At 43.7% G+C, this 26,565-nt stretch overlaps 1 protein-coding gene across 2 annotated transcripts in view; it reads right to left on the reverse strand.

Moving 5' to 3' along the window:
• The window catches only part of PAPPA2 (pappalysin 2), a 290,148-nt gene that overhangs the window by 125,464 nt on the left and 138,119 nt on the right, over window positions 1-26,565 (reverse strand). For both annotated transcript variants that reach the window (XM_032319392.1, XM_032319393.1), the window contains 6 exons: window positions 19,782-20,075; window positions 17,739-17,931; window positions 14,178-14,299; window positions 10,657-11,146; window positions 7,594-7,722; window positions 3,660-3,751 (listed from right to left, as the gene is read on the reverse strand). In XM_032319392.1, the coding sequence (XP_032175283.1) occupies window positions 3,660-3,751; window positions 7,594-7,722; window positions 10,657-11,146; window positions 14,178-14,299; window positions 17,739-17,931; window positions 19,782-20,075 (1,320 nt within the window). The remainder of the gene's footprint in view (window positions 1-3,659; window positions 3,752-7,593; window positions 7,723-10,656; window positions 11,147-14,177; window positions 14,300-17,738; window positions 17,932-19,781; window positions 20,076-26,565) is intronic.

The raw sequence follows: 26,565 nt of genomic DNA on the forward strand, positions 1-26,565 counted from the left end.
GTACATCTTCTCCCCTTTTGACTTGCAACAACTATGTGGGGTGGGCATTTTTTGTTTGTGTCATAAGTGGGAAACATGTTGCCAAAGGTCCCTCGATACATAAGCAACAGAGCTTGGATTTGAGCCAGGCCCACAGGAGGTGGGTTCAGCAGGGTCTCCATCAAGCTGAGACAACCGTCTTCAAAAGCAAACACATGAGAAGTGAGGCTGTGCGCAAACCTGTGGGACGACTGGGACGTGAGTTTGTGTCTCCTGGATGAGGCCCATCCTCACCCAGGATAACTCCGCCTGAGTGAACAGTATCAGCTGCAGGGACGTGACTAGCTTTCTTCAAGTGTAGAAATCTAAGGCACAGTCTAAAAGCCACCTACTGAGTTCTCCTGCCTTTTCTACCAAAACGGTAGAACAATGAACATTAGTAACATGATTCTAATCTCCTCTTTCAACTTAAGACAATAGGACATGAAAATAATATCAAGATTTGAAAATCAATCAACATACATTAAGTACCATCATTACTAAAATTTACTGTTACTATACCATTCTTACTGTTTTTCATTCTTCACAATACCACAGGGATGTGGAAGTGATTTTTCAGTGACTTATCAACACGTTACCTACTAATTATTTTCCTTCATAAGTACTTCCAGTCTAAGACCCCTCTCTGTGGTAAATCTGTCTCTATTTGCCAGGAATAAACCAATGTTCCTAGGACTTGGTTCTAAGCCTACTTTGGGTTTTAAACTCCTGCTTCCCATCAAACCCCTGGCCTTCCCAAATCACTCCCCCAAAGCCATATACAAGTATTTGGAATGACTTCCTCTCTCTTGTAATATACACATATATGTATACTTACATGTATATGTGTTCATGTACATAAATATGTGTATTTTATGCATCTTTGCATGTATTTTATGTATATATGTACGTATATATTTTTATAATATATTTTATAATGTGTATGTATATGTTTTGTTTCTCTACAACACAGTGAATGTTTCTTCTTGTTTCTATTTTTTTTTTTTACCATGGACTTAAAATTTTTGCCTGTTTTCTCAAGTCCATCTAAAAATAACAGAGTGCTTCTAGGGCACCTGGGTGGCTCAGTGGGTTAAGCCTCTGCCTTCAGCCCAGGTCATGATCTCAGGGTCCTGGGATCAAGCCCCATATTGGGCTCTCTGCTCGGTGGGGAAACTGCTTCCCCCTCCTTCTGTCTGCCTCTCTGCCTACTTGCAATCTCTCTCTCTCTGTCCAATAAATAAATAAAATCTTAAAAAAAAAAACAAAAATAACAGAGCACTTTTAAAACATCTCACAATAGTTCCTTCAGATCTAATTTTTTAAAAAAAGATTTTATTTATTTATTGGACACAGAGAGAGAGAGAGATCACAAGTAGGCAGAGTGGCAGGCAGAGAGAGAGGGGGAAGCAGGCTCCCTGTGCAGAGAGCTGGATGTAGGGCTCAATCCCAGGACCCTGAGACCGTGACCTGAGCTGAAGGCAGAGGCCTAATGTTCTGAGCCACCCAGGTGCCCCAGATCTAATTTTTTTAAAATATTTATTTATTTATTTTAGAGAGAGAGAGAGAGAGAGCATGCATGAGTCAGAGGAGGGGTAAGGGGAAAGGCAGAGAGAGAGAGAAAGAGAAACAGACTCCCTACTGAGCACAGAGCCTGACATGGGGCTTGATCTCACAGTCCTGAGATCATGACCTGAGCCAAAATCAAGAGTTGGACGCTGAACCAACTGAGCCACCCAGGTGCCCCTGTAACCTAATCTTTTGAGAAATAATGGAATATATGCTTAGCATACTATGAGCTTATTATAGAAGGAAACAGAAGTCTAACTGTGGACTAGATCATTTTAGCCTTGCTCCATAAAATTAAAATAATTTAGTCATAGTTTTACTGGATTTGGAGGCTAAGAAATTTAATATGATATTTCTGATCCAAATTTAATGAAATCAAATGTGTTAGAAACAAAGCAAGATGGGCTCTTAGGTTAAATGAGGCTTGAGCTGTACTGGAGAGGACACAGCATTTGGAGATACACTGTGTGCGTGTATGTGTGTATGTGTGTGCGTGTATTCAACATGAGCCTATTATGTTGCAAAAACAAAAACAAAAACAAAAACAAAAAAAAACCCACGCAAACAGACATGCTATTAACAAATACTTGTGTACAGAAGAGGGGAGGTAATCGGTTCATTGTATTCTGCATAGCCAGACCACATCTGGACTATTGAATTCCTTTCTGGGCATTGACCACACGAAACATGCCAAGTCAGGGTAAATAGGAAAAGGGTCTGGAAACCTAATCACATGAGGGGATGTTTGGATTGGAAAGGAGAATAACAGGGAGGCATTTCAAATATCTGAATAGTAGTCAAATAAAACAGGGAAAAAATTATCCTCTGCAGTTTCATAGCAAGGAAAAAGCACTTGAGGAAATGTTGGGAACCTGAGGTCCAGTGCTGGCCTTGCAGACCCTTGCTGTGTGCCTGTGGATAGTCGCACGGTGCTCTGAGCCTCAGTTTCCAAACCAGGAAAGGGGAGAAGAATCTTCTAACAGATAAAGCCATTCTTAAGCAGAATGGTGCCTGCCAAGGTGTGTCCTTCACTGCTGAAGTAGGTAAGCAGGATCGAGAGGCCTCTCTCTTAAGGATTGGCAGGAAGGATTTCCATATGGAAGGAAGCTGGATTCCCTATCGCTTCAGACTGTATATGCGAAGGGATCAGGTTATCTACAGACTCATGGTGCACAGCAGGTAGCTGAATATGTTTTATTAGAGGGATAGAAGGAAGACTACTAAGATTCTATAATTTTACAATTCTGCTCTAGATGGCAGGGACATTTGAGTGTTCTATACATAATTATAATCATATCCTACTTTACCTGAGATTTAGAGGCATGAAAATATTTTTCAATGCAGTGCTCTTTAAAATAACTTCGGTGAATGGTTATGTTCCACAGAAACACTGCATATATTGGGATGGGAATTTTAAAAAAATAACCTATATGTTAGAAGCCCACTGATAATGTCTTTAACCAGAATTGGGAGAAGTGTTCTGGACAGCCTTCCCGTTGTGGCCAGAACCTAGAGTCAAAGCCACCTAGTAATAATTTATTACTAGTGATTTTCTAGGATTAAGCAGTGTTAGGACCCTCTGTCACCTGTCATAATCTTATCTATTAGACAGAGCCACCAAGAGATACTTTACAGTCCCTTCAGCTTAGAATGTCTCCTATGCTGATGCAGAGCCTCTATGATTGGACTGCTTGGCTGATGCTTTGATGTTAGACATGAGGACCCAAGAGCAATTGGTAATATTAATCAAGGAGGTCGTGTAACCCAGTGGTTACACATGTAGATTCTTACTTATTCTACACATGTAGAGCCTTACTTCCTTTGTTCAAATCCCATATAAGAGAAAGCAAGTTATTGGAACTCTCTGTGCCTCAGTTTAGTCTCTTCATAGTTAATGTAGGGACTAAATGAAATTCTATATGTGAAACAGCTAATGCCTAGCACACAACAGAAACATCAAACGTCACCGTTATTAGCATCCTGCTGTATAAGATATCAAAAGCTCAGGGAGGGAAGACGCAGAGATGCCTGCAGAAATAGGACATAAGCCTAGGGGGCGCTCCTCAGCCCACCTGCACAGTGGAAGCCTTCCTCCAGCTGGCATTTCCTCGAGCAGCCATCTCCGCTCAGAAGGTCCCCATCATCACACTCTTCTCCCAGACTCCTAGAAGGTAAAAATATACATTCTCATACACATACATGTATAAAATAATTTTTCTTGTTCAGTTACCCTTATTTTAAGTTCTTAAAATTCCCAATTATTTATTTAAGGAGTATAAGTTGGAGAAAAGTAGGAGTTAACAAGGTTTTTATGGAAAAAGTGTCTCAGAAACATCTAGGAGATCCACGAGGGTCCTGCCAGTGTTTCCGGTGGATGGCATTAAGATAGAAAACGCCTACTGGCCCCATGATGAGTGAAGTCTTAGAAACAGTTGGTTTGGTGAGGAGGAAACCTGCTGGTCTATATATGGTTCTGTTTTCTATTCATTTTTACCTGATAATTTTTTAAAGATTTTATTTATTTATTTGACAGAGAGAAACACAGCAAGAGAGGGAGGGGAAGTGAGAGAGGGAGAAGAAACAGGCTTCCTGCTGAGCAGGGAGCCTGATTCGGGGCTCGATTCCTGGACGCTGGGATCATGGCCTGAGCCGAAGGCAGACACTTAACCAACTGAGGCACCCAGGCGCCGCTTTACTTGATATTTCTTTACGTTTTCATTGTTTTCTTCTATCTACGTGCAGTTGTTGTTAAACTTAGGATTTTGTAGAACGGAAAGCTCCTGTTCTGTATACGAAGAGACTCAGCAGCCTGAGCGCGGCCAGGGCAAAGCTGAGGCTCCGTCTTGGTCCTCACTCCCTACTACCACCTGGTGGCAGCTATCATGTATTGCAGGGGAGACATGAATACTGGGAGAAGAAAAATGTCATTGTTTTGTTTTGAACCTCGAACACTGACACAGCTGATGACTAATTTGGATTAGGGTGGGAGAGTTAGTTTAGACTGAGGGCTGCAAGAATCATACCACGAGAACAAAACGGATAACACAGATGCGGCCATTGTAAAATGGATTGAGAGTTGGAGTGCCTGGGTGGCTCAGTTGCTTGTGCATCTGCTTCTTAATTTTTGGCTCAGGGCCTGCTTTCTGGGTCCTGGAGTCCAGCCCTGGGTCCTGGATTGGGCTTTGTGCTCAGCGGGAAGTCTTCTGGAGATTCTCTCCCTCTCCCTTTCCCTCTGACTCTCCCCTCCACTCTCTCTCTCACTTACCCACTCTCTCAAATAAATAAATCTTAAAAAAAAAAAAAGGATTGAGCGGGTACCATTTTTTTCTTTTTGACTTTGCACCATGTCCACAACAGACACATATTTAAACTCACGTAGATAAAGGGTGCTGGTATGCTAATGTGTTTTCAGACCCAGGACATGACTAACCGTTGTTTAAAGGACACCTTCTTAGGAGGACGGAGTAAAGACTAAGTAATTAGATATGAGGATGCTTTAAACTGAACTAAAAACATGGTATAAATGCAATTATATAATGATATTTTAAAGATTTTTATTTGTTTATTTGACAGATCACAAGTAGGCAGAGAGGCAGGCAGAGAGAGAGAGGAGGAGGCAGGCTCCCTGCTGAGCAGAGAGCCCGATGCGGGGCTCAATCCCAGGACCCTGGGATCATGACCTGAGTCGAAGGCAGATGCTTTAACCACTGAGCCACCCAGGCGCCCCTATAATGATATCTTAAATGGTAGGACATAAATAGAGAAAAGATAACAGAGCTATGAAAAGCATGATTGAAGAAATTAAGGAAACTTCAAATTCCTTTTTATTTTGAAGACAATCTCGACAGTTAATGCAAGTATGTTGTATATCCTCTCACGCTCTGCTGTCCAGCAGAAACAGAAGAGCCATACGTAACACCTTTGATTTTAGAAAAAACAAAAAGTAGAATTAGTTTTGATACCACATTTCATCTAACCCAATATATCCAAAATATTGCCATTTTAGTATGTAATAAGTATAAGAATCCTTAATGAAGCATATTGCATTCTTTCTTATGCATCCTATGTCTTCAAAATCTGCTGCGTATTTTTCATATCTGAGTCCAAACACTTGACCTGCATTTGGACTCACCTTCCCAGGTTGTTCCAAGTATACTTAAAAGTTTTCTGATAACTGAATGAACTTTTTAAACTACTTAAAATGAAATAAAACTCAATTTCTTAGCTGCATTTGCCACATGGCAAAGGCTCAGCAGCACATGTGGCTGAGGTGTCCCTCGTTGGACAGATTGAGATGTTCACTTCCAAACAAATGCGGCTCATTAGCTCAGGGCCTGCCCTCTCCTTGTTTTGGCAGTCTGATTGTAGGGTTCTCCATTGTGACAAAAACATCTATTAACATTAGAGTCTCAGGATGACTTCTGGGGGATCTGTGATTCCCTTAGATTGAATCTATACACTTCTCAGATTTAAAACAGTGGGTTAAACAACTTGTGTCTCTCTTTGTTGTGTGTTAGTGGAGGGCCTCCAGCGGCAACAAAGCTACAATTCAGAGACACCTTCTCACTGGAAGGCAGAACAAAGCGTGACTCTTTACAGAGAGGGAGGACAGACAGAAGTGTAAAGGAGCATTTGGATGAGGGATCTTGTGAGGCCCAGGAGCAAAGCAGCTGCTGCTTCAGGTGAAGCTGTTTGGAGGCACAGGAAAGAATGTATAAGAGCAAGTTAGGAAGATGGCTCTTTGCCCTGCGTGCCCCAGACCCCCAGGCAGATGTGGCGTCCACAGGCCTCAAGGTGGCCTCCATCAGAGAACTGCTGGATGAGAGGCTACAACGTAGAGCAGAGTGTTTTGCTCGAGGAGGGCTCTGGCTGGGGAGTAGTGGTAACCAAGCTCCTCAAGCAGCTTAAGGGGCAGGTGGCAGGCTTGGAGGCAGTCATAGCAGGACAGCATTCTGTGCATATGTGAGGCATCCCCCACGGAGACGGAGGAAGGGAGATGGAAAGCTGAGACTCAATGAGGCAGAAGGTGGCAGCCAGCTAGCAAGGTCTGGGTGTTAGCAAGGTTTGGCTTACACCAAATGTTAAAGATCTTAAAGATCAAGATAAGAAGCAGTGTTTATGGATTGCTAAATGATGGGAGGGGGTCCCGAGAAAGGCTACAGAAGTTTTCCTATGAGGGCCTCAGGATACCGTATCTTTTCACCTAGTCTGGGAAATTAAAAATAGGCCATCTCATTAAGATGCAGAATTAAAGACAAATCACAAATCACAGGTCATCCAGTCTCCTACACCCCCAGCTCTATATAACTAACATATTGGGTTTGATGAGCATTCAGTACAGGTGACTATAGGGCAACTGGCAGGACATGGGAATCTTCAGTGCTAGATTTGGGGAAGTCCTAGATACACCAGAGTGAATTAGACACCTAGGCTGATATCACAAATGGGAAACAGAAAGAGGAACATGGTATGTTCAGAAGCCAAACTAGTGATTTCATCTTTACCTTGGTGGTTTTACAGAGTGGATGTAAATTACATTATAGTCAAGTCTTCCAGGGGCCAAATGAGTCGGTGAAGCTCAAAAGGCTATTCCAAACTTTCCTCAGGTTACACAGCTCCTTAGCATAAGATGGGCCACTGAACCAGAGGGTCCCCTCACATTGTCTGTTACTATCATCTGACAAGTCACCTTCTCCCCTATAAACTCCTTCTCTCAATCACTGTCCAGAAGCTGTCCTCTGAAACCTTAAGTGCTGCCCCTCCCCCGAATCAGCCCCAATATCTCAGTCCTCTGTGGGTGAGTTCTAAGTAAAAGTGAGCTTCTCCTTAACTAACACGTGGGTGACCTCTCAAGATCACTACCAGGTCCTAGATCTTGTTTAACGCTAGAATCACACAGTGCCCCCAATTTCCAGAACAAGTCAAACTAAAACTCAAGAGGAACTGTCCCGGTCCAAGCCACGCAGCGCATTCTTGCTCACACATTCTCAGGCACCTGATACTCACCCCGCCACCTTCCCATCTCCGCAGTAAGGAGCTCCATGGATATGGCTCAGCGGAGGCGAAGCTTCTCCCAGTTCTGTCCCAGCTTCAGCTCGAACTTGGTATTGATACCTCTGCCCTGGTGTGACCTCCCTGTGGAAACCAATGAGCCGTGACCACTACATCCAGAAAGTGCGATGTTGCCCCGGGTCCTTCGCAGGTGGTTTACGGGGATTAAGAAGATATTTTATGGGGAACATCAAGGTTAAACAAATGTCGCATTATGTGAAACAGAGGTCAGGGCACAGAGTCCTACCCAGCAGCAGAATGTGTGGAAGCATATTGGCTTCTGTGTTCCCAGTACGGTCTAGTGATTGCGCAACGAATACCGGCTGAGCTACCACCGAATTAAATAACGGTCCTGTCGAGTCTAGGAGGATGGCATTTCAAGTATACCTTGATTGGGTTAAAAAAAAAATCAACAAGGAACTATTGGGAAACTAGTCTTCTGTACCCTTGAAGTCATCAAAGAAACTGAAGTGGAAAGCTGCAGTGTTTGGACTCAACAAGGCCCTTCCCGGGTCTGTGGATCAGAGTTTTCTCATCTCTCAAGAGAATTCTTATCTTAAAGAGATGGAGTCCTTAGAGGTAAAGAAGACTTCTCCCAGAAGGAGGTGAGAACACCTTCCACCATCATTTCGAGGATGCCAGAAATCCTACAGCTAGAAATATGTTAAATTACTCCCCACCTCTAAACCTGCCAAAATGCATAGATGCCAGGAATGGAGTTTTACTGGTTGACATCAGAGATGGAAGGAGTTTATCAAACTCTCTCTAGAACCCAAGTACACTGATCAGGTGGAGAGCATGGGAGAGTGAACATTTAAGTGAGGTCAGGGGCTCAAGAGAGCTCAAGAATTTCCAGAAGCAAATTCTCCCCTTTTCCTCTTGTCTAGTACCTGCCCTAATTGGAAAACAAAGTCAAGCGAGATGGGCGTGACTTAGGGGGACAGGATCTCAAAAGGTTGTTGGGACTGCCCCAAAGGCTGCTGTCACTCTCCTGCCAAGACCCTTTCTTCTTCAACAGATGCTTCAACTCAGCCACAAAGCCTCCACTCTCTCTCTCTTGATGGTGCAAACAGCAAACGGGAAATATCACGGGGTTTCAAAAACATCTTTAAAAACTTCCGTATGGGCTTTTAGTTACTTTAATAGGAAAGACACCTAAATATTAAAGACTTCTACATTTCCACATCAGCTTTCTTTAGCTGGGAGTGCCAGATATTTCAAAGCAAAACCAATTTCATATCCTCATCCATTTCAATGGCTTCCCTTTTTAGGGCAGTTTCTCACACAGCCACACATGGAAGTCTCACCCTGCAGCTGGTGAAGGACTGGCTGGTAGTGTCAACATGTGTTTACCTCTCCTGTGGAGAAAACCCAGCAGCAGGTAGCCCTACCTTCAATGATCTGAATTTATAAGAGACAGTTTGTCACTAAGGAAAGGGAACGAAAATGAGACTCGGAAAATTGGATTTTCATCTTGAGTCTGCCATGACTAGCTCTGTTCAGTCAAATTAAGGTTAATTCTTAGTTTTCTCATCCATAAAATGGGATATTATTGACTTTAAAGGGTGTGTGTGTACACGTGTGTATTTGTGCATGAGTGCGTGTGTGGATATCAGGTTAGATGCCAAATGTTATTTTATAACAGCCTTCTTACAGGAGCTCAAAACCCCATTTTTGCTTTAAAAATCTGTCCCATGATCTCGCTTTTCATATGCATGAGCTTTGTGTCCATTCAATATCTTCCAGGTCTGGGTCAGAGAGCAAATAGGAAAAGAAAAATGTAGTAAAGCTCAAAGTGAACAATGCCCTCTACTTTGACGTAGCTGTGGTAGACTGCAAAATGGCCACGGTTTATCCTTCCCAGGTTCACGCCCCTCTGCACTGTGACTTTACTATTCCTCCCATCAAGAGATAGAGCCCATTTTGCCACTTCTTGAATCTGGAATTAACTGTGTGACTTGCTTTGGCCAGAGGGACATTATCGTGAGTAACGTCTGAGCATGTGGGGGGCTTGCCCTCTCTGCTGCTAGAGCCCTCCCACCACCACAAGAACAAGCCCACACAAAGCCTACCAGGAATGAGAGGCCATAGGGAAAGAGGCCTTCATCTACCTGGCCACTCCAGCCCCCAGTATGCATAAGAGCTTGTCTCAGACCATCTACCATGCCAGTCCTGATGAGAGCCAACCCACAGAATCATGAAAAACAGTGTTTGTTGGTTTAACCCACTTTGTTCTGTGATTATTCCCAATGCAGCAAAAACTAATATAACACTTACAATACAACTTTCGTTTTACCCCCGAGTCTCTGAGGAAAATGACAATGACAAGGGGTAGTTTGGAGATATTAACCTCCCACTTTAGACCTTGAACTCTTCTGAGCCAATGACCCTACCTTAGTCTGTATCCCCACCACTAAGCCACACAGTGCCAGGAACATGGCAGAACTCACTAAGCATAGAAGGAATAGAAGAAAGAGGAAGAGGGGATTTGGAAGAAAAAGAGAGAGAGAAAGAGGGAGGAGGAAGAGAAGGATACATGAAACACAAATCAGAAATGAGTCTTGAAATGAAGCAGGGTCTGCAGGACCCTTGGCTTCCTTGCTTAGCTATGGAAGAGTTGACTACAGTCCTCAAATGTTAGTGGAGCAGTGGCACATTATCCAAAAGTTACAACAAGGAAGCAGAAATTCAACTGTGTCACCAGATAGAAGTTGACTCTGATCAACTTATTTGTGGCAAATACTTTCAGTCCAGCAGAAGCTCCTAGTGTAAGAACCTCCATTTTCCATAATCCTAATGATGGCAATATTAATCAGACCATCTGCTTGCCCCTTTCTGGGAAATATTTTTCTTCATCTCAGATATGCCAGGTTAGAATAAAATCTTATCTGAGATTCCGAATATTCCTCCAACTAAAGGCAGGTCAGAATGGAAAAAAGTGGGGGAAAAGGGAAGCAATACCCATTCCCAAAGCCCCAAGAAGCCCCAGCGTTTAAAAAGCCCTTCTGCCCAACTCACACATCTGTGAACTTCCTGCGAGGATCTGTCACCACCATGGGCAAGCCACTGGCAAATGGGGGCTCACGGAGAACCTGGTACCTCACAGGCCTGCAGCCAGAGCACAAGGGACTGTGGGGCTGGGAAGTCAGCAGAGCTGCATCGATTTCCATCCGCTCATCAAAGGTGTAGACTTTCACCCCTGAGACCTTCCCATCAACATGCAGTTTGATAGTGAGTGGGGTGTCACAGAAAGTGTCTAAGGGGCCCAGATGCACAGAATCCTGGTGTTCCAGCAAGATCTCTGTATCAAAGAGTGCCTGCGAGGAGTCCATGGAGAGGTAGGTGACCCAAAGGGTAAGGGTATCAGCTTGGACCGGGTGCTGGAAGAGCAGCTCCAGGCTACAGCCTTCCGCAGGGCAGGGGACCGTCATGTTCATATGGTACAGATGGAGCTCAGGACTCCAGGCCTGCAAGCTCGGCTCACAGGGCTGGTCCACGTCTGGAGGCCCTGAGGGAGATGAACAGAAAGACAGACGTGTTAGGAACTGCCATGAGGTCTGAAAAGGAGTGGCTCTTATGTGCAACCAGAAAGAAGAACGAGGAAGGAGCTTTGAGCTAATGCCTACAGAAGCTGGTCAACTGAATGGGTTAGATCTTAAGTACTAGAGAGGACAAAGGTGTAACGATGTAAAAACATTCTGTCTTGCTCCATAGCCCCTCCACATGATGCCTTTCATTAGAGGAGTCTAGCAAGGCATCAGGAATGGAGCAGCCCAGACCCCTGGGGGAAACATGAGGCTGATGCGGAAAAGGCAAGTCATGTCCTTCAAGAGTCCTTGAGCAGAGGAGAATTATTTGTACTTAGTTTATTCATAATTTAGGACAAACCACTACTTCTGAAAGCCTGTTTTACTTATGAATAAGGCCAATGTTTGTTTTGGTGTGTCATTATATTTTATTTAACTAGGCTCCTCAGAAAACTTTTTCATTCCCTAAGATCACACCTTAGCAGCCCTTCCAACTGATTGTTATCCAAATTTTAAAACCACACATTGAACTTTCCCTTTTAATTCAGGTATGTGTGAGCAGTTAGGTCACTCATGGAAGTATGTGGTCACACATGGAAGAAATTGCAGGCAGGAAATAGAAATATGTATTCTTGAATGGGGAAAAACTGGCGATGTGGTAGCTAAGTAAAAATGAGATGGTAGGAAGTCAAATATTGGAACTATATTAAGGTCAGTTCTATGAAAAAATCATCTACCAGGTTGTTTTTCTTCCATATCACATAAAGGGAAATTAAGAAGAAAAGTGCTACATTAGGAATCAGCAGAGTGATACTCTAATCGGTGCTGTGTCCTTAACTGTGTGCCCTTAGCAAGTCTTTATGAAGCCTCCATTTCCTCATTTATGAAATAAGCACAATTTAGCCCCTGGCCTACTAGGATAGTGTAGAAGAGCCATACGGTGTTCCTAGAAACACAAATAGAATTATTTAGTCTTCAGAATTTGGAATATAAAGAATATCTCAAAGCCCAGAGGAAACAAGTTCAAATGTATGTGTGTATATGTGTGTGTGTTTGTGTTACATCTCACAGACCTTACCATCTTTTGCTTCTATTTTGAATCCATTCATTCATGTATTCATCCATTCAACAAAAATTGACTGTGTACCTCTTTCACACCTAGCACTGATGTGAGTATTGGATATAGAGTGGCAAACAAGAAAGATAAAAGTCCTGCCCTCCTAATCCTTATGGTAGGGTGATAAATACAAAACTAAATTAATAAAGTGGTAATGGCATCTTTGAAGAAAAATAAAGAAGGATAAAAGACTAGAGAATAAAGGGGTAGGACCAAGGTCTCTTTTAGATTACGGAGCCAAGGAGAGTCTCTCCAGAAAGATGACATTTAAGTAGGGAATGTGTCTGGTTCAATTTTGTATTCTGCATAGTATTTTAGAAAGTGGTTGGTATTCATGAAGTGTCATTAAATATATTTAGATCATATCTGTAGATATATGTATTTGTGCACTCTGCTGGGGATTCAATCACTTTTGTCATGTATATTTTGTCGTAAATATGACTTGGTTCTCCATCTTTTCAAAGCAAAGGAAGGCCAGTATTTCTTAGCAGTATTTTCCAATAGCCATCCCCAAAAACCAGCAGAGTAAAAGCCCTTGGAAGCCACCCCAACACCAGTGTTGTCTCAGAAAGTTTTTATTATGATCTCACATTAAGACATGAACTGGAGGCCTTCAGAGTTGACCTGGTTTGCCTCAAGATACAATTAGAACCCAGAACTTATTCCTTTAACCTCTACAACATAACTTTAAATTTTGCCAAGAATTAAAAAGAGAGAAGAGCAGGGCCAGGGAGTTGAATGAGCATTAGACCACTGGCAAAGGACAATTTGTTTGCCACAAAGATGGCCTTTTATGAAAAGCCAATCTCTACATGAGTCCAGCACAATACCAATGTGAATTTTATAGTCACTTTCCATTCTTCCTTGAAAACTCTTACTTGAAAAAAGTTCCATAAGGTCAATCAAAATCAAGTACATTGTCTCCCTCCCAATTTCTCCTGGAGTCTCCTACCATTTGAGTAACTAGGAGCTCAAGGGGACATTTCACAGATGCTGTTGACTCTAAAACCAATGTCCTCCTTTTTTTTGGTCAGAGTCAAGACAGCAAACCACCTCAAGTAGGATTGTGTCCAACTCATCTTACTAAGTAGTTTTTAGGATCTTAAGGAATACAAGAGAAGGAAAAACATGATAACTAGATAAGCAATGAAGATGGCAGTCATAGAAGACACTAAGCCATTCAACAGAAGTTGTTAAAACTCATCAACAGCATTTTTCGGATTGAACTGTGATAACATTCATGCTTTAATTTGTCCTAGAGACCTTGACATAATATGTGAGTGATATTAACTGAGAAGTAGGGTGAGGACCAGGAAAAGGGACAGCTAAAAACATTTGCCCCTCCTAGAGCCTAGCTAAGATCACATCCAAAGCACAACCAGTACCAGGGATTAATAGACTCATAAAATAACATAGATGAGAACGATCAGTTTGGAACACCTAGTCCACCCCACCCCCACCCAGACCAGCTTGGGCTGTACATCAATGTTCCTTGCAATGTGTTCTCTATTACTCTCCTGATAGAGATCAGCTTACACTGTTATGTGGCAAGGCTGCTTCATGGGCCGGTAGGTGTGCGTAACATGGAACGCCTGAGCTCTCCCCCTGAAGTCAGCCCCTGAGCTCAGCTGTCTTCTCCAACCCTCTGTCCTCTACGCTGACCTCTGCTTCACCACAGCCATTGGGCCTCCATGCTAAGCACATGGGGGACACGCAGAGGTACCAGGCAGTCTTTCCCAGGCCCCTGGAGATATCCAGCAAGTCACGCACATGCACACACGTGCACACACGTGTGTGTACACACACACAATCTTTTTCTCACCATGCCACCATTCCACCCCTACCCCCATTCTCGGCAGCTACCAAGTATAAACAAAAAAGCTATTGTCCTTTACCCACAGCCTCCTCTGGAGTCCAGTACCCTGAGGAGTCACACACACGCCGGGAGGAAGCTGTGTGCACGTACTGACGGAACGTCCCATCTTCAGTGCAGGCGCCACACACACTGCCTGGGACCCTGCAAAGAAAAGAGGGAAGGGAGGTGAGGGGAAGTGGTAGGATGAACTGGGATCACAAAATTCAGAAGGCCTCTGGGGGTGGGGAGTGGTGATGGGCATTGAGGCCCTAGGGGGTACCTGGGAACACAACAATTTCTCAGCTCATTTCCTTCTTGTGTGAACCTCATCTTTTAAAAATTCACAGTGACATGAAAATCTCAGGGTTATGAAGCAGAAGAATTTAACTAAGTCATAAAGGAAGCCTGTGGAGATGAAAGTGGTCAGCTTCCATCCTAGGAACATTCAACACAAAATAATTATAATCTGAATCTTTCAACACAAAAATCCTTACTAGGCTGACTTTCTGTAAGTCATCCAAAGGCCCCTTACATTCCCCCAACTAAAACAGATGGCAATTTTCAGAGTAAACTTATTAGCTATATGTGGTCTTGTGTTTTAAACTCCCTACTTTAAATCACATACATAAAATAAAAGTCATGTGAAATGTAATGCCCCTTGGCTATGCATCACCTATGGGGAGCATGTCCAAATCTCTTACCATGATCCAAAGTTCTTCACTAGCTAACTCCAGCCTTACTCACTTGAGCTCTTCTATGAACGTATGTTCCCAGCACAATGAACAAATCACCATTCCTCAAATACAGCATTCATGTGAAATATGGTCTTTTCTCTCCTAAAAAATAGCCTTTTCAAGGCTCTCTGCTTAGCAAACTCCTACTCATCCTTCAAAACCCATGCCGTGGCAGTGGCATTTAGTTTTACTCCTCAGCATGGTGGGCACACTCTCCTCTACACACCCACCACAGCTTCTGGCTCCTGTCTTGGGGCATTGCTCTGTGGTGTTGAAAACCCCACTCCCATTCTCTCCTTTGCCTGTGAACAGGTCCACACCAAGTTCTGTTCTTTCTGTCCCTAGCAGTTAGGACAGGGACTGACCTCAGCAGTCCTTCCGTGAGAGCTTGTTTTATGGGCATCCCTGAGACTACTAGTACAGTTTACAAGGAGCCCTTTAACCACTAAATAACAAGGGGAGACGAGGTTCCACTCTGATACTTAGAATCTTTTCAGGAGCCCAAAAGTGAATGATGCATCTGAAAATGAAGACAGCAAGTCAAGTTCCCTCACAGGTAGAGAGAGAAAATGAATAGCTTGGAATATACTAGAAAAATAACATAATTGGTAAATAGAGGTAATAATTACGTTACCAGCCCCCCCCCTTTTTCCCCCCCAGCACTCATTTCTAAGCACATTATCTGCCTAGCATTGTGCCACTAGGTGCTTTTCATAAATGATCTCTAATCCCTACAAGAACTCGGTGTTTACAAATGAGGACACTCAGGCTCAGAGAGATTAAGTCAACTGCCTAAGGTCACAGAAAGTTCCTTCTTTCCTTTGAGCAAGTTCCCTCAAACCCTCAAGTGTCCAGCACTTTGGCAATGAAAAGGTGCCGATAAGTCCAACCTCTGACTCCAGTCAGCACCCACTTCTGGTGCGGACACAACTCCAAACCACATTTCCTTGATGTACTTGGCCTCTCTGGGCTGCCGCGGAGTGCGTGGTTGGGCTCCTCTCTGACATAAGAATTCCAAATACCTACTGGGGAGGAGTAAACATAACTCCAAGTGTGACACAAATCGCTGGGTATGTGACGCGAGTCTCCCCGACACACGTGCTGGGAGGCCTCCGCGCCGTGGCCCACCTCGCTGAGAGAAGGAAGAAAATTCCAGCCTTTTCTGCCAACAGACTCGCAGCATGCCAGTACTGATGTCTGCCTTATCGTAACATTTGTACCAGAGGAAGAATGGAGAGATTAAATTGTTTACATGTGTTATATAAACTGATACAAAACTCCAGTCTGCGCATGCCCCCAGAGGACTTACTGTTTGGCCAGTCCAAGCGAAGCCATACGGGGTCACCCTTGCAGGAAGAGGATTCTTAAACACATCACTTTTGTTGACTCACAGATGGAGACCATGAGAGCTTGGGTGCTGATGATAATCAGAACTGCTTTGTAGGGCCCTTAAGTTCTAAGTGATGTCAAGCACTAAGCATACATTGAGGTATCTAGGACAGGTACCAGGATCCAGAAGGCTGGAAATACCACTTTGAAAAAGAATTTGCTGGCTTCCTCCCACTCCTGTCTCTTTCTGTCTTCTCTGCCAGGCCTCTAGGAAAGACGGAGAACATGGAAATGTGCTCCAGGGACATCCAGCTCCGTGCCGGGGCCTGATACCGAGTGGGGAAGGGTGACACCTAGAAGAGGGGCTATCTGAATGCTACATGGGAAGCTTTAAGGTCAGAGAAACAATCTACATGGGTTTCCTGTTTCAGAAATCCCAGCGGATGCCCCACATTCACCTCTATTCAGTTGTGGGGTCTTGGGCTAGCCCCCAAGTGCTTCTCCGTGCCTTGGTTTCCTAACTCACATGGCTTGTGCTCAACCTCAAGGACCAGATCAGACACCTCCTGGTAAAACACACCGCACCACGCTTCACACAAAGATGGACCAGAGATGAGAGCCCCTGTCATTACTGCAAACACAGGGGCCGGGCTTGAGAGTGGAGAGCCTCCACAGGCCACCGAGATGGAGTTCTGGCCCTGCTCGGGGAAACCACATTCCCCAACCTCCCACCAACGGTCCGATGTGCTGCTTTTCCTTCCTCTCTCCCTTTTTACAAAACTTTCGCTGGTATTCATACATACCAATATGCAAAGGATAAATAAAAGCTAATTTTAGATATAATGACTCTCTTTAGAAAACACGTATCAGGTGTCCGTGGTGGCAGGCCCAGAGACCGAGATGCAAAAGACAGTCCTTCCCTACGGAGTTGTGGTGGACAGGGGCAAACAGGGAAATACCCGGATAATGACTCCACAAGGCAGCAACCCCAAGTGGGACGGGCACCGGGCACAGCAGGAAGTAGAGAAGGCATCAGAAACACCACACAAGCCGGTGAAGGCCCCACGCACAAGTGTGGCAGGCCCCCTACCCCCAGAACAGCCTGAAAGAAGGTACCTCACCTCCTTTCCCCCAACACCACCGTGCAAGGAGCAGGCCCTGCTTGTCCACAATGGCTGACCTGGGCAGACAGCAAAGGCCACCTCTGCTTTGTCAGGTCATCTTTACCACATTCATCAACCTCTTTGGGGCTCCTGGAAGCCTGCCAGCTGTGACATTCCAGAGGAAACACGTGCCTGGCCCCTCGCCAATGAGTGAGTACACATGATGAGCCTCTGGCTTACCTGAGCGCCCTGTGAGCTCCACTAAGGAGATGGGGACAGAGCAGGATGGGGCCGGGAGGGGCAGCCCTGAGCAGTGCAAGTGTTGATTAATCGCTCCACACCGGGGCTCCCCCCACTCCACGTTCTTCCCTCGTGCACAGGAAGTGCCACAGAGAACACAGAACGGCTGGCCTGGGGCAAGCGCCTCTCTCTCACCTGTCATACACAACCCCACTGATTGGAGGCAGCCAGTGGATGGTGAGGGAGGTGTGGGTCTGCCCGATGACCATGGGTGGCATGGGGATGGGGGTGGGCTTCCGACACTGACTCCACTGCTGATACACAAGATCCAAATAGCAGTGCATCCGGGCCACCTGGTTCGGGGTGAAGCTGTCGGTGCAGTCGTCATCTGTGGAGTCCAAAAAAAAAAAAGGAACAGGAGAGAAAAGTCTTAACTTGGAAAGAGCACCAAGACGGGGGTGGGGGGGCGTGGGGGGGGGTCTGCCTTGCTTGTGCCCTAAGTCACCACACCCAACGCAATGCCTCACACTCACTGGGTTCCATTAAGACTTGCCAAATGACTAAATGTATTCTGTTCCGGAGAGTATCAAAGCTGCAAATGGGAAAGAGAAGGCACAGAATAGCACTTGCTTAACCCTAAAGCAGGACCATTACCCAGCTTTTGGACGGAGTCAGGGCTAAGACTCATGCCCTGGGGCAAAAGATTGCTCCTCGCTGAAGGTTACTTATTCAGGAAACCACAAGATGGCAGTGTTTCAGCATATGGCCTTTTTATTCATGACCCTTTCTGGAGTTGCAGATACCTGCTTTACGCCCAGTGACTCTACCAAGGTTAGGGGGATTCAGTGGAGATGGTTGAGGAAATAGGGAACCAAAACATCGAGGATGCAGTAGGGCTGGAATGGAGGTCTCAAGCTTATTTCTGGAGCCGGCAACATCTCCCTATTAGACGTAATTGTCATAGGGATGGAAAAGGAGTTATCTTAGTTTTAGGGTCACAGGGTTGGGAAAGGGCTTATCTCAGTTTTAGGGCCTTTTAGGCGCCACATCTGAGAGCACGCTAGTCAGACACTGCCCCCTGATTCTCAGATGTTTTCACAGCTCTGGCTTCTGCATCCCACGTCTGGTCTCCCTAGCAAGGGCCACTCTGTGCTAGTTGCGGGAGGCAGGGATGCTGGTCCTCATGAATTCAATGCACCTGAATTATACACCAAAATGAGACAGGGAAGGAAATATATTGATAAGTCACAAGCAGGACAAGCTCACCACTCTTTTCTTCCCTTCAAAGTCATGACCAAGGTCTTGGGAATTTATCCTTTTTTTTTTTTTTCTTTTTTTGGACAGTCCTAGAATTTATCACCAAACAAGACCCTGGGCCTTACTGAAAAAATAATTTCCTTCCTTCTCCTTAGAATAAATCATCAAATCAAAGAAGTCCTTACCTGTAGGAATAAATTTGAGTCCATTATCAAGAGACTATGATTAGTACTACTTTTTGCCAAAAATGAGGAAGGTGAAAGAGGACAGGAAGAGACATAATCCAGGATAACAAGACCAAATAATAGGGTTGTTTCCAGGGCCAGGAGAGTAGAACCATTTTTTAAATGAGACTCTGTGTGTGTGTGTGTGTGTGTGTGTGTGTGTGTGTGTGTGTGTGTGTTGTTTTTGTTTTTTGGTAGGCAAGCTGAGAATCAGCCCATGGGGCTAATGCTCGAGGAAGCAAATCTGATACCTTAAATAAAAATAACAAAATAAAGAGGGATCCTAATCTTGAACTTAAAATTAACCAGGTCCATCTTCTTGATCACCAACTGCAAAAACAGCACAGAGCCACCTTGACCCAGGAACTTCTTTCCCCATCACTATTTGAGTCTACTTCGGAATGAATGCCTAAGAACATGGCTAGGAACAAAAATAACCAAGTTCTGAGGAGCAAAGGAATCTCAAGAGAGCTTTTGGTTTTGTCCCCTTTTTAAACTGTCCAAGATAAAAGTGCATTCTTCTTTCCATCTTTCACAGAGGAGAATCCAGTCCACAAGACCTCTTAATATCTTTATATTTATTTAAGTTCTTCAAAGACATGAGAATAAAGAATATGCTGTGATAAGTATCTCTGGCATAAATGACCGACCACTTCACAGTCCTCACCACCTCCCACACCTCCACAGCCCACCCCAGCCACAAAGGGCTCCCATGTAATCATAATAGAAAATATTCCCATCGAGATTAGTGTGGTACCTGTATAGCTCATGTAGTTGCTGAATGGAGCCCCAGGGAAGTGGGTGAAGCCACAGGTATCATTGACAGGCTCTGGGTCCTGGCACAGCTTACTCTTGGGAGTAGGGGCAGTGTCGGCACAGAGGTCTCCCGTATCCATGGACGGTTCTGTCTCCCTACAGGGGTCATCACAGGATTCCCTCTCACTGACCCCTTTGAAGACATGGTAGAGTCCCAGGACATGCCCCACCTCATGGATCATAATGTTGGTATGGCCAGGCATGCCGTAATAGGCTGGGTTGAGGACAACGCCACCTGCAATGGAAGATTTGGAAAACATCTCTAAGCATGTAATGAATAGCAACCCCCTGATCCTTAATTATGGCTTCTGGTAAACACCGTGTTCTATTTCAGCTTCTAAGGGAACACTTTAGAACTTCTAGTGGTATTCAGTCCCTGCTCTTCCCTTTGGTCATAAACACCCTCTCAGCTAATCAATAAACATGTCTTTAACCCCTAGCATAGATGAATGCTGTACGGGGAGGCAGGATTAGCACTAAAGTGACATGACATGATAGAGGGCCAGGGTTCTCAGGGCTGACTACACATTAACATCACCTAGTGGAGTTAAAAAACACAGATGTCCTAAAGACCTAAATGTAAGACCTGAAACTATAAAAATCCTAGAGGAGAGCACAGACAGTAATATCTCTGTCATTGGCTGTAGCAACATTTTTCTAGATATGTCTCCAGTGGCGAGGGAAAGAAAAGCATAAATAAACAATTGAGACTGTATCAAAATAAAAAGCTTCTGCAGTGAAGGAAACAATCAATAAAACTAAAAGGCAACCAACTGAATGGGAAAATATTTACAAATGACACATCTGATAAAGGCTAATATATCCAAAATATATGAAGAACTCATACAACTCAACATGCCCCCAAATAAATAATACTATTTAAAAAATAGGCAGAAAAAATGAACAGACATTTGTCAAAGAAGACATCCAGATGACCAACAGACACATGAAAAGATGTTCAACATCAGTCATCATCAAGGGAACACTAGGAAGAGATATCATCTCATACCTGTCAGAATGGCTACAATCTAAAACACAGGAAACAAGTATTGAGGAAGGTGTGGAGAAATGGGAACACTCTTGCACTGTTGGTGGGAATGTAAATCGGTGCAGCTACTCTGGAGAACAGTTACGGAGATTCCTCAAAAAGTTAAAAAGAGAACTATTCTACTATCCAGTAATCGCCACTGGGTACTTACTCCTAACCTACAAAAATACTAATTCAAAGGGATACATACACCCTGATGTCTATAGCAGCATTATCTACCATAGCCAAATTATGGAAGCAGTCCAAGTGTCCATTGATAGATGAATGGATAAAGAAGAATGGAATATATATACACAATGGAAGAGAGTGTGTGTGTGTGTGTATATATACAGACATACACACACACATATGCATACACACATGTATACACAGTGGAATATATATACACAATGGAATAATATGTGTGTGTGTGTATATATACAGACATATATACACACATTCATATACACACATATACACAATGGAATATATACACACAATGGAAGAGTGTGTGTGTATGGTGTGTATACACATACACACACATACACATACACACAGGAACATTATTCAGCCATTAAAAAGAATGAAATCTTGCCATTTGCAACAACATGAGGGGAGCTAGAGAATATCATGCTAAGCGAAATATGTCAGTCAGAGAAAGGCAAATACCATATGATTTCACTCATATGTGAACCTGAAGAAACAAAACAAATGAGCAAAGGACAAAAAAGAGAGAGATAAGCCAAGAAACAGACTCCTAACTACAGAGAACAAAATGATGGTTATCAGAGGAGAGGTGGGTGGGAGAGTGGCCAAAATAGGCGATGGCGATTAAAGAGTACGCTTGCTGTGATGAACACTAGGTGAGGTATGGAATTGTTGAATCACTGGACTGTATACCTGACACTAATATAACACTATATGTTAACTATACTGGGATTAAAGTAAAAGAAAAAATTAAAAATCCACTACACTGATAGAAATGTAAATTAGTAAAATTATGGAAAAGAGAAAGGATATTCCCCAATCTATGTTTAATTATAATTCATTTAAAAAAAATAAACTTATATGTAAAAAGCAAAAACAAACAAACAAAACCCCACAGACAACCAAACGCTAGCCCAGATGAAATGAATCTAAATATTCAAAGATGAGGATACATGCCTCAGTATTTTTTTAAAAGATTTTATTCATTCATTCATCCATTTGACAGAGAGAGGGAATACAAGCAGGGGGATTGGCAGACAGAGTGAGAAGCAGGTTTCCTGCTGAGCAGAGAGCCTGATGTGGGGCTATATCCCAGGACCCTGGGATCATGACCTGAGCCGAAGGCAGACACTTAACCGACTGAGCCACACAGGAATCCTGCCTCAGTGTTTTTTTAAACTTCTCCCGTTGAGTTCCATTGGTCTGGGTGAAAGAATATGGGATTTAGAGCCAGGGAAGTCTGGGTCTGGACCCTGACCCTTCACATATCAGTTCTGAGTTCTTGAACACCTATTTGACTTTCTAGAACCTCAGTTTTATTGTCTGTAAGATGAAGATGATGGCACCTACTTCTTGGTTTTTGTAGGTTTGGGCTTTCTAAAGCTTTTGCCACACCATAGGAGTTTAGTAATGACAGTTATGTGTGCTGCTTGTGATTTCATGATCCCTACTCACAGGAGCCAACAACCATTGGGACAAAAGACAAATCCAACCAAACGATCATGCAATTCAGAATGTCAGGACTGCAGAACTGCAGGAATATGACCCATCCTCACTTCCCCCAAATCTCCCCAAACACCAGGGGAGGTGTTTAAGAGAAGAGTTCATTGGATCCAATCTGGGCTTGGATTAAAGTAGTAGTATCATTGTAACTTTACAAAAGGAAAGGCTAAAGACTTCTAAGTGCCCCAATTTCTATGTGTCTAGCTTCCCAATCCCTGCTTCCCAATCCCTGCTTCCTTCCTCTCCCCATGTTTGAAACCACTTGACCTTCCTTCTTTGTCTCCAAAAATTGGCAGGATCAGGCCTCATCCTCATCTCTAAGACCTGAAACAGGTCATGTCAAGAGCTCTAGAGCAACCCTCTCTGGTTGTATTTCCAGGCTGCACCTGCCCTCTATCCCAGATCTGATCCCAATTCCCAAGACTTGCTTCATTCATCCTACTGAACCCTCTCTCTCTCAATATCCTAGTGAGTACAGCAGTCCCCCCAAAAGAATATCCCTGCCTCTCTTTCTCAGGATCATATTCCAGGGATTGTGTCTCATTCCTGAATTCTAGGTGATGCCCTACAGACAACTACATACATGGTTTTATGGGTAGAGCCGAATCACAGGGTATCACAGGTGCCACACCCACTGGTTTTTGCAGTAAGTGACTCAGTCTGCCCATGTAGTTACTACCTCACTGCAAAATGGCAGTTTCTAAATTCAAGTTTGAGCTTCTTCCCTTCTACTCAGACAAGCTGACATCAACCAAGCCATGCCAAGACCCATCCTGAAATAATACTGTCTACTCTCACATGTAAAACAGAGCCAGACCTTGTCTTCCTTGTGTATCATTTCTATCACTTCCAGTAAAAGTTCTTGTTCTCCAACATTAACCTTTTTCATTTTATAAAATTATTTTCTGTATATTTCTCTCATTTATGCATCATTCTGTCAGTATAATGTTAAAGTAATTTGAAAACAGATCTATTTCAGTAACAACCAGAATGCCCCATATCTGAATAAAGCCACCAAAATACAGCATTTCCACATTTCAAGATGCCAACCTCTTGATGTTTACATCAACTGCAGTACTATTCATCATCAAAGTTCATACGCCATTATGCTCTCTGCTCTCCTTCACTCACATCAGCAAAGGTACTATAAGTGCACGGTGTTGTGTGTAAGCGCCTTAACTCCATTACAGCTTCCTCCACCAGACCCCTTCTCCCTACATGCACTTAACCTCTTTCCTCTTTCTTTCCCTTCCCCACATCTAAGCAAGGTTTAGTTTTTTTTTTTTTTTTAAAGATTTTATTTATTTATTTGACAGAGAGAAATCACAAGTAGGCAGAGAGGCAGGCAGAGAGAGAGGAGGAAGCAGGCTCCCTGCTGAGCAGAGAGCCCAATGCGGGACTCGATCCCAGGACCCTGAGATCATGACCCGAGCCGAAGGCAGCGGCTTAACCACTGAGCCACCCAGGCGCCCAAGGTTTAGTTTTTTTAAAAAATCGGACAGAAATAGGACTTTGAAAGGTTACAATTCACCTATAAAGGATCCACATGGAGTAGTTAGTTCTTCCTAAATCATGCAGTATCCCATGGTTAAGCAGGCTTGAAAAAAAAGCAGCATGGCACACCCACCTCCTGCAGATTTATAGGTGCCTGAGAATTGTTCTGCGAAAGGCCCTGAGAAGCCCTGTAGCAATTCTGTGTGACCCTTTGCTTCCCAAACTCATTTGAACAGAATCTGTTTGGTGTAGAATACCTTTTGACATAGAGCACAATTCATGGAACACTACCAAAGACAAAGAAAATTCCCAGTCAATAGTTATTTTCTAACCATATGTATGGCCAGTCCACCCCAAATCCTCTTGGGATCTTCTCCAGTGATAGGAGAAAGGAGTTATAGGGGCACCTGGGCAGCTGAGTTGGTTAAGCACCTGCATTTGGCTCTGGGTCATGATCTCAGGGTCCTGGGATCAAGGCCCGAGTCAGTTGGGCTCCCTGCTCAGTGCAGAGCCTGCTTCTCCCTCTCCTTCAGCTGCTCCCCCTGCTTGTATGCTCTCTCTGGCTCTCTTTCTCAAATAAATAAATAAAAATTTTTAACTAAAATAGTAATAAGAAGAAAGTGGTTATACCTGAACAGAAATAAGACTCCGAGAAGAAGTCATGGCAAAAATAGGAAAGAGGGATGACTGGGAGTGTGATCTTGGGGACACTGGAGGAGGATATGTGGGTGGTCATTATAATAGTGGGTGTCTCATCGACCTCCAGAAGTTTTTGACTCCATCTCAAAAGAGACATTTACAAATCTAGAATATTTTCCTTTCAATAAACCAGCTTATTTATAAGGAAAGGAAGAAGCATAAAAATGCAAATCCTCAACGCACCCAGCAAATCTCCTCCACACCAATGACAGGTGGCCAGGGTTTTCCTCCATAGCACTTGTTATACACATTCTCCAAACCGGAGAATATAAATTTAGCCACACAGCATTTAAATTTTAATTAAAAATATAAACCTTTTAACCCACTTGCTGTTACATTTTTTAATTCCAGAAAGATGGGATTTTTGCCCCCAAATCACTGTATGGAACACAGAGTACTAAGCTTAGTTGCTATGTGTGTATAGATAGAATGTTGTATATTCTAATTTAGAATTAAGTACACCAATACATGTTGAGGGAAATTCTGCTCGCTAGAGCCCAAGTGATTACAAAATTCTGCTCGCTAGAGCCCAAGTGATTACAAAATTGCACTAGACCGGAACTTAAGGAACTTGGAATATGGTCCTGATGCTAACTAGCTGTATGACCTTGGCTCTGCTCTTTCCCTAGATTATCTGCAAAATGAGGATGCTAGCCAGGCTTGTCACTAAGAGTCCCACCTAGTCTCACCCTGTGGTGCTAAGAGCTCACATCCAGGACCGTGTGAGATAATCAGAATACCCCATGAAGAAAAACTTGTATTATCATGGATCTTCACCTTGTAGCTTGTGTTCCAAGACTCCCACCTCTCAGGAGCCTGAGGGGAAGGGAAATACTGGCATAAGCAGCCACAGACATTCTCTACTCAGATCTGCTAGATTTTCAAGTGATCCCAATTCACTGCCTCCTGGTCCCCATGTCCTCCCCTTTGTCTCCCTTGTGCATGGGGCCCCACATGGCTCTTCTAATCACCCTTCACTCCAACTAAAATAAACTTGTGAAATTATTAAAGGATTGGGCTTTAATCAGGCACATACACTCATGTGGGTAGGAGAGGGGAAGCATTCATTTATTTCATGGTTTAGTTTACACAAGCTCTTTCACGTTTTGATAAAAATCCTCCCCAACAGACACACACACACACACACACACACACACACACACACACACACACGCATTCACACCAAAGCCTGGCTGAAGCATAAAGACTTGCTGCCAAAAATCTAAAAAGAAGAATGTGAGAACTTCTTTTCATTAAGAAGGAACAAGACCTGAGAGATAATAAAAACGGAGTCCCCAGACTAAAAATCCCCTCTTGCCATCTCTGTTATACATGTCTGACCAAGGAGGGTCTGAGGAGCTGTGGATTCCTACCTGCTGAGGGAAATGTGCAATTCTTTTCCAGGAGCAACTCAACAGGAATAGTAAGAAGATAGTACAAAATGCTACTTTCCCGTTCCTATTCTATGTTAAAGTTTTTAAAAAGCAGCAACATCTTCTGACACTGATACCTATGCCCACATGTTCCTCCAACTCCATCACTAGTGTGGGTCAGGCTCTGAGTGCTTCCAGGTGGGTCCGTAGAGTACTTCACAGAAGCCTCACACACAAGATGGCCTTTGTACTGACCTGGGCTCCTTCTTTGGCTGTGGACACTCACTGGAAATGTATGAATCCTTACCTTTGGGAATTTTCCTTAAAAGCTCTCAAAGCTATTTCCCGATCTGTTTCATGGTAATATAAGAGTTCTTACCTCCAAGGGTTGTTAGGGAGATTGAAATAGTGATATAGACAAA

This window comes from Mustela erminea, chromosome 17, assembly GCF_009829155.1.
Source record: "Mustela erminea isolate mMusErm1 chromosome 17, mMusErm1.Pri, whole genome shotgun sequence".
NCBI classification, from domain to species: domain Eukaryota; kingdom Metazoa; phylum Chordata; class Mammalia; order Carnivora; family Mustelidae; genus Mustela; species Mustela erminea.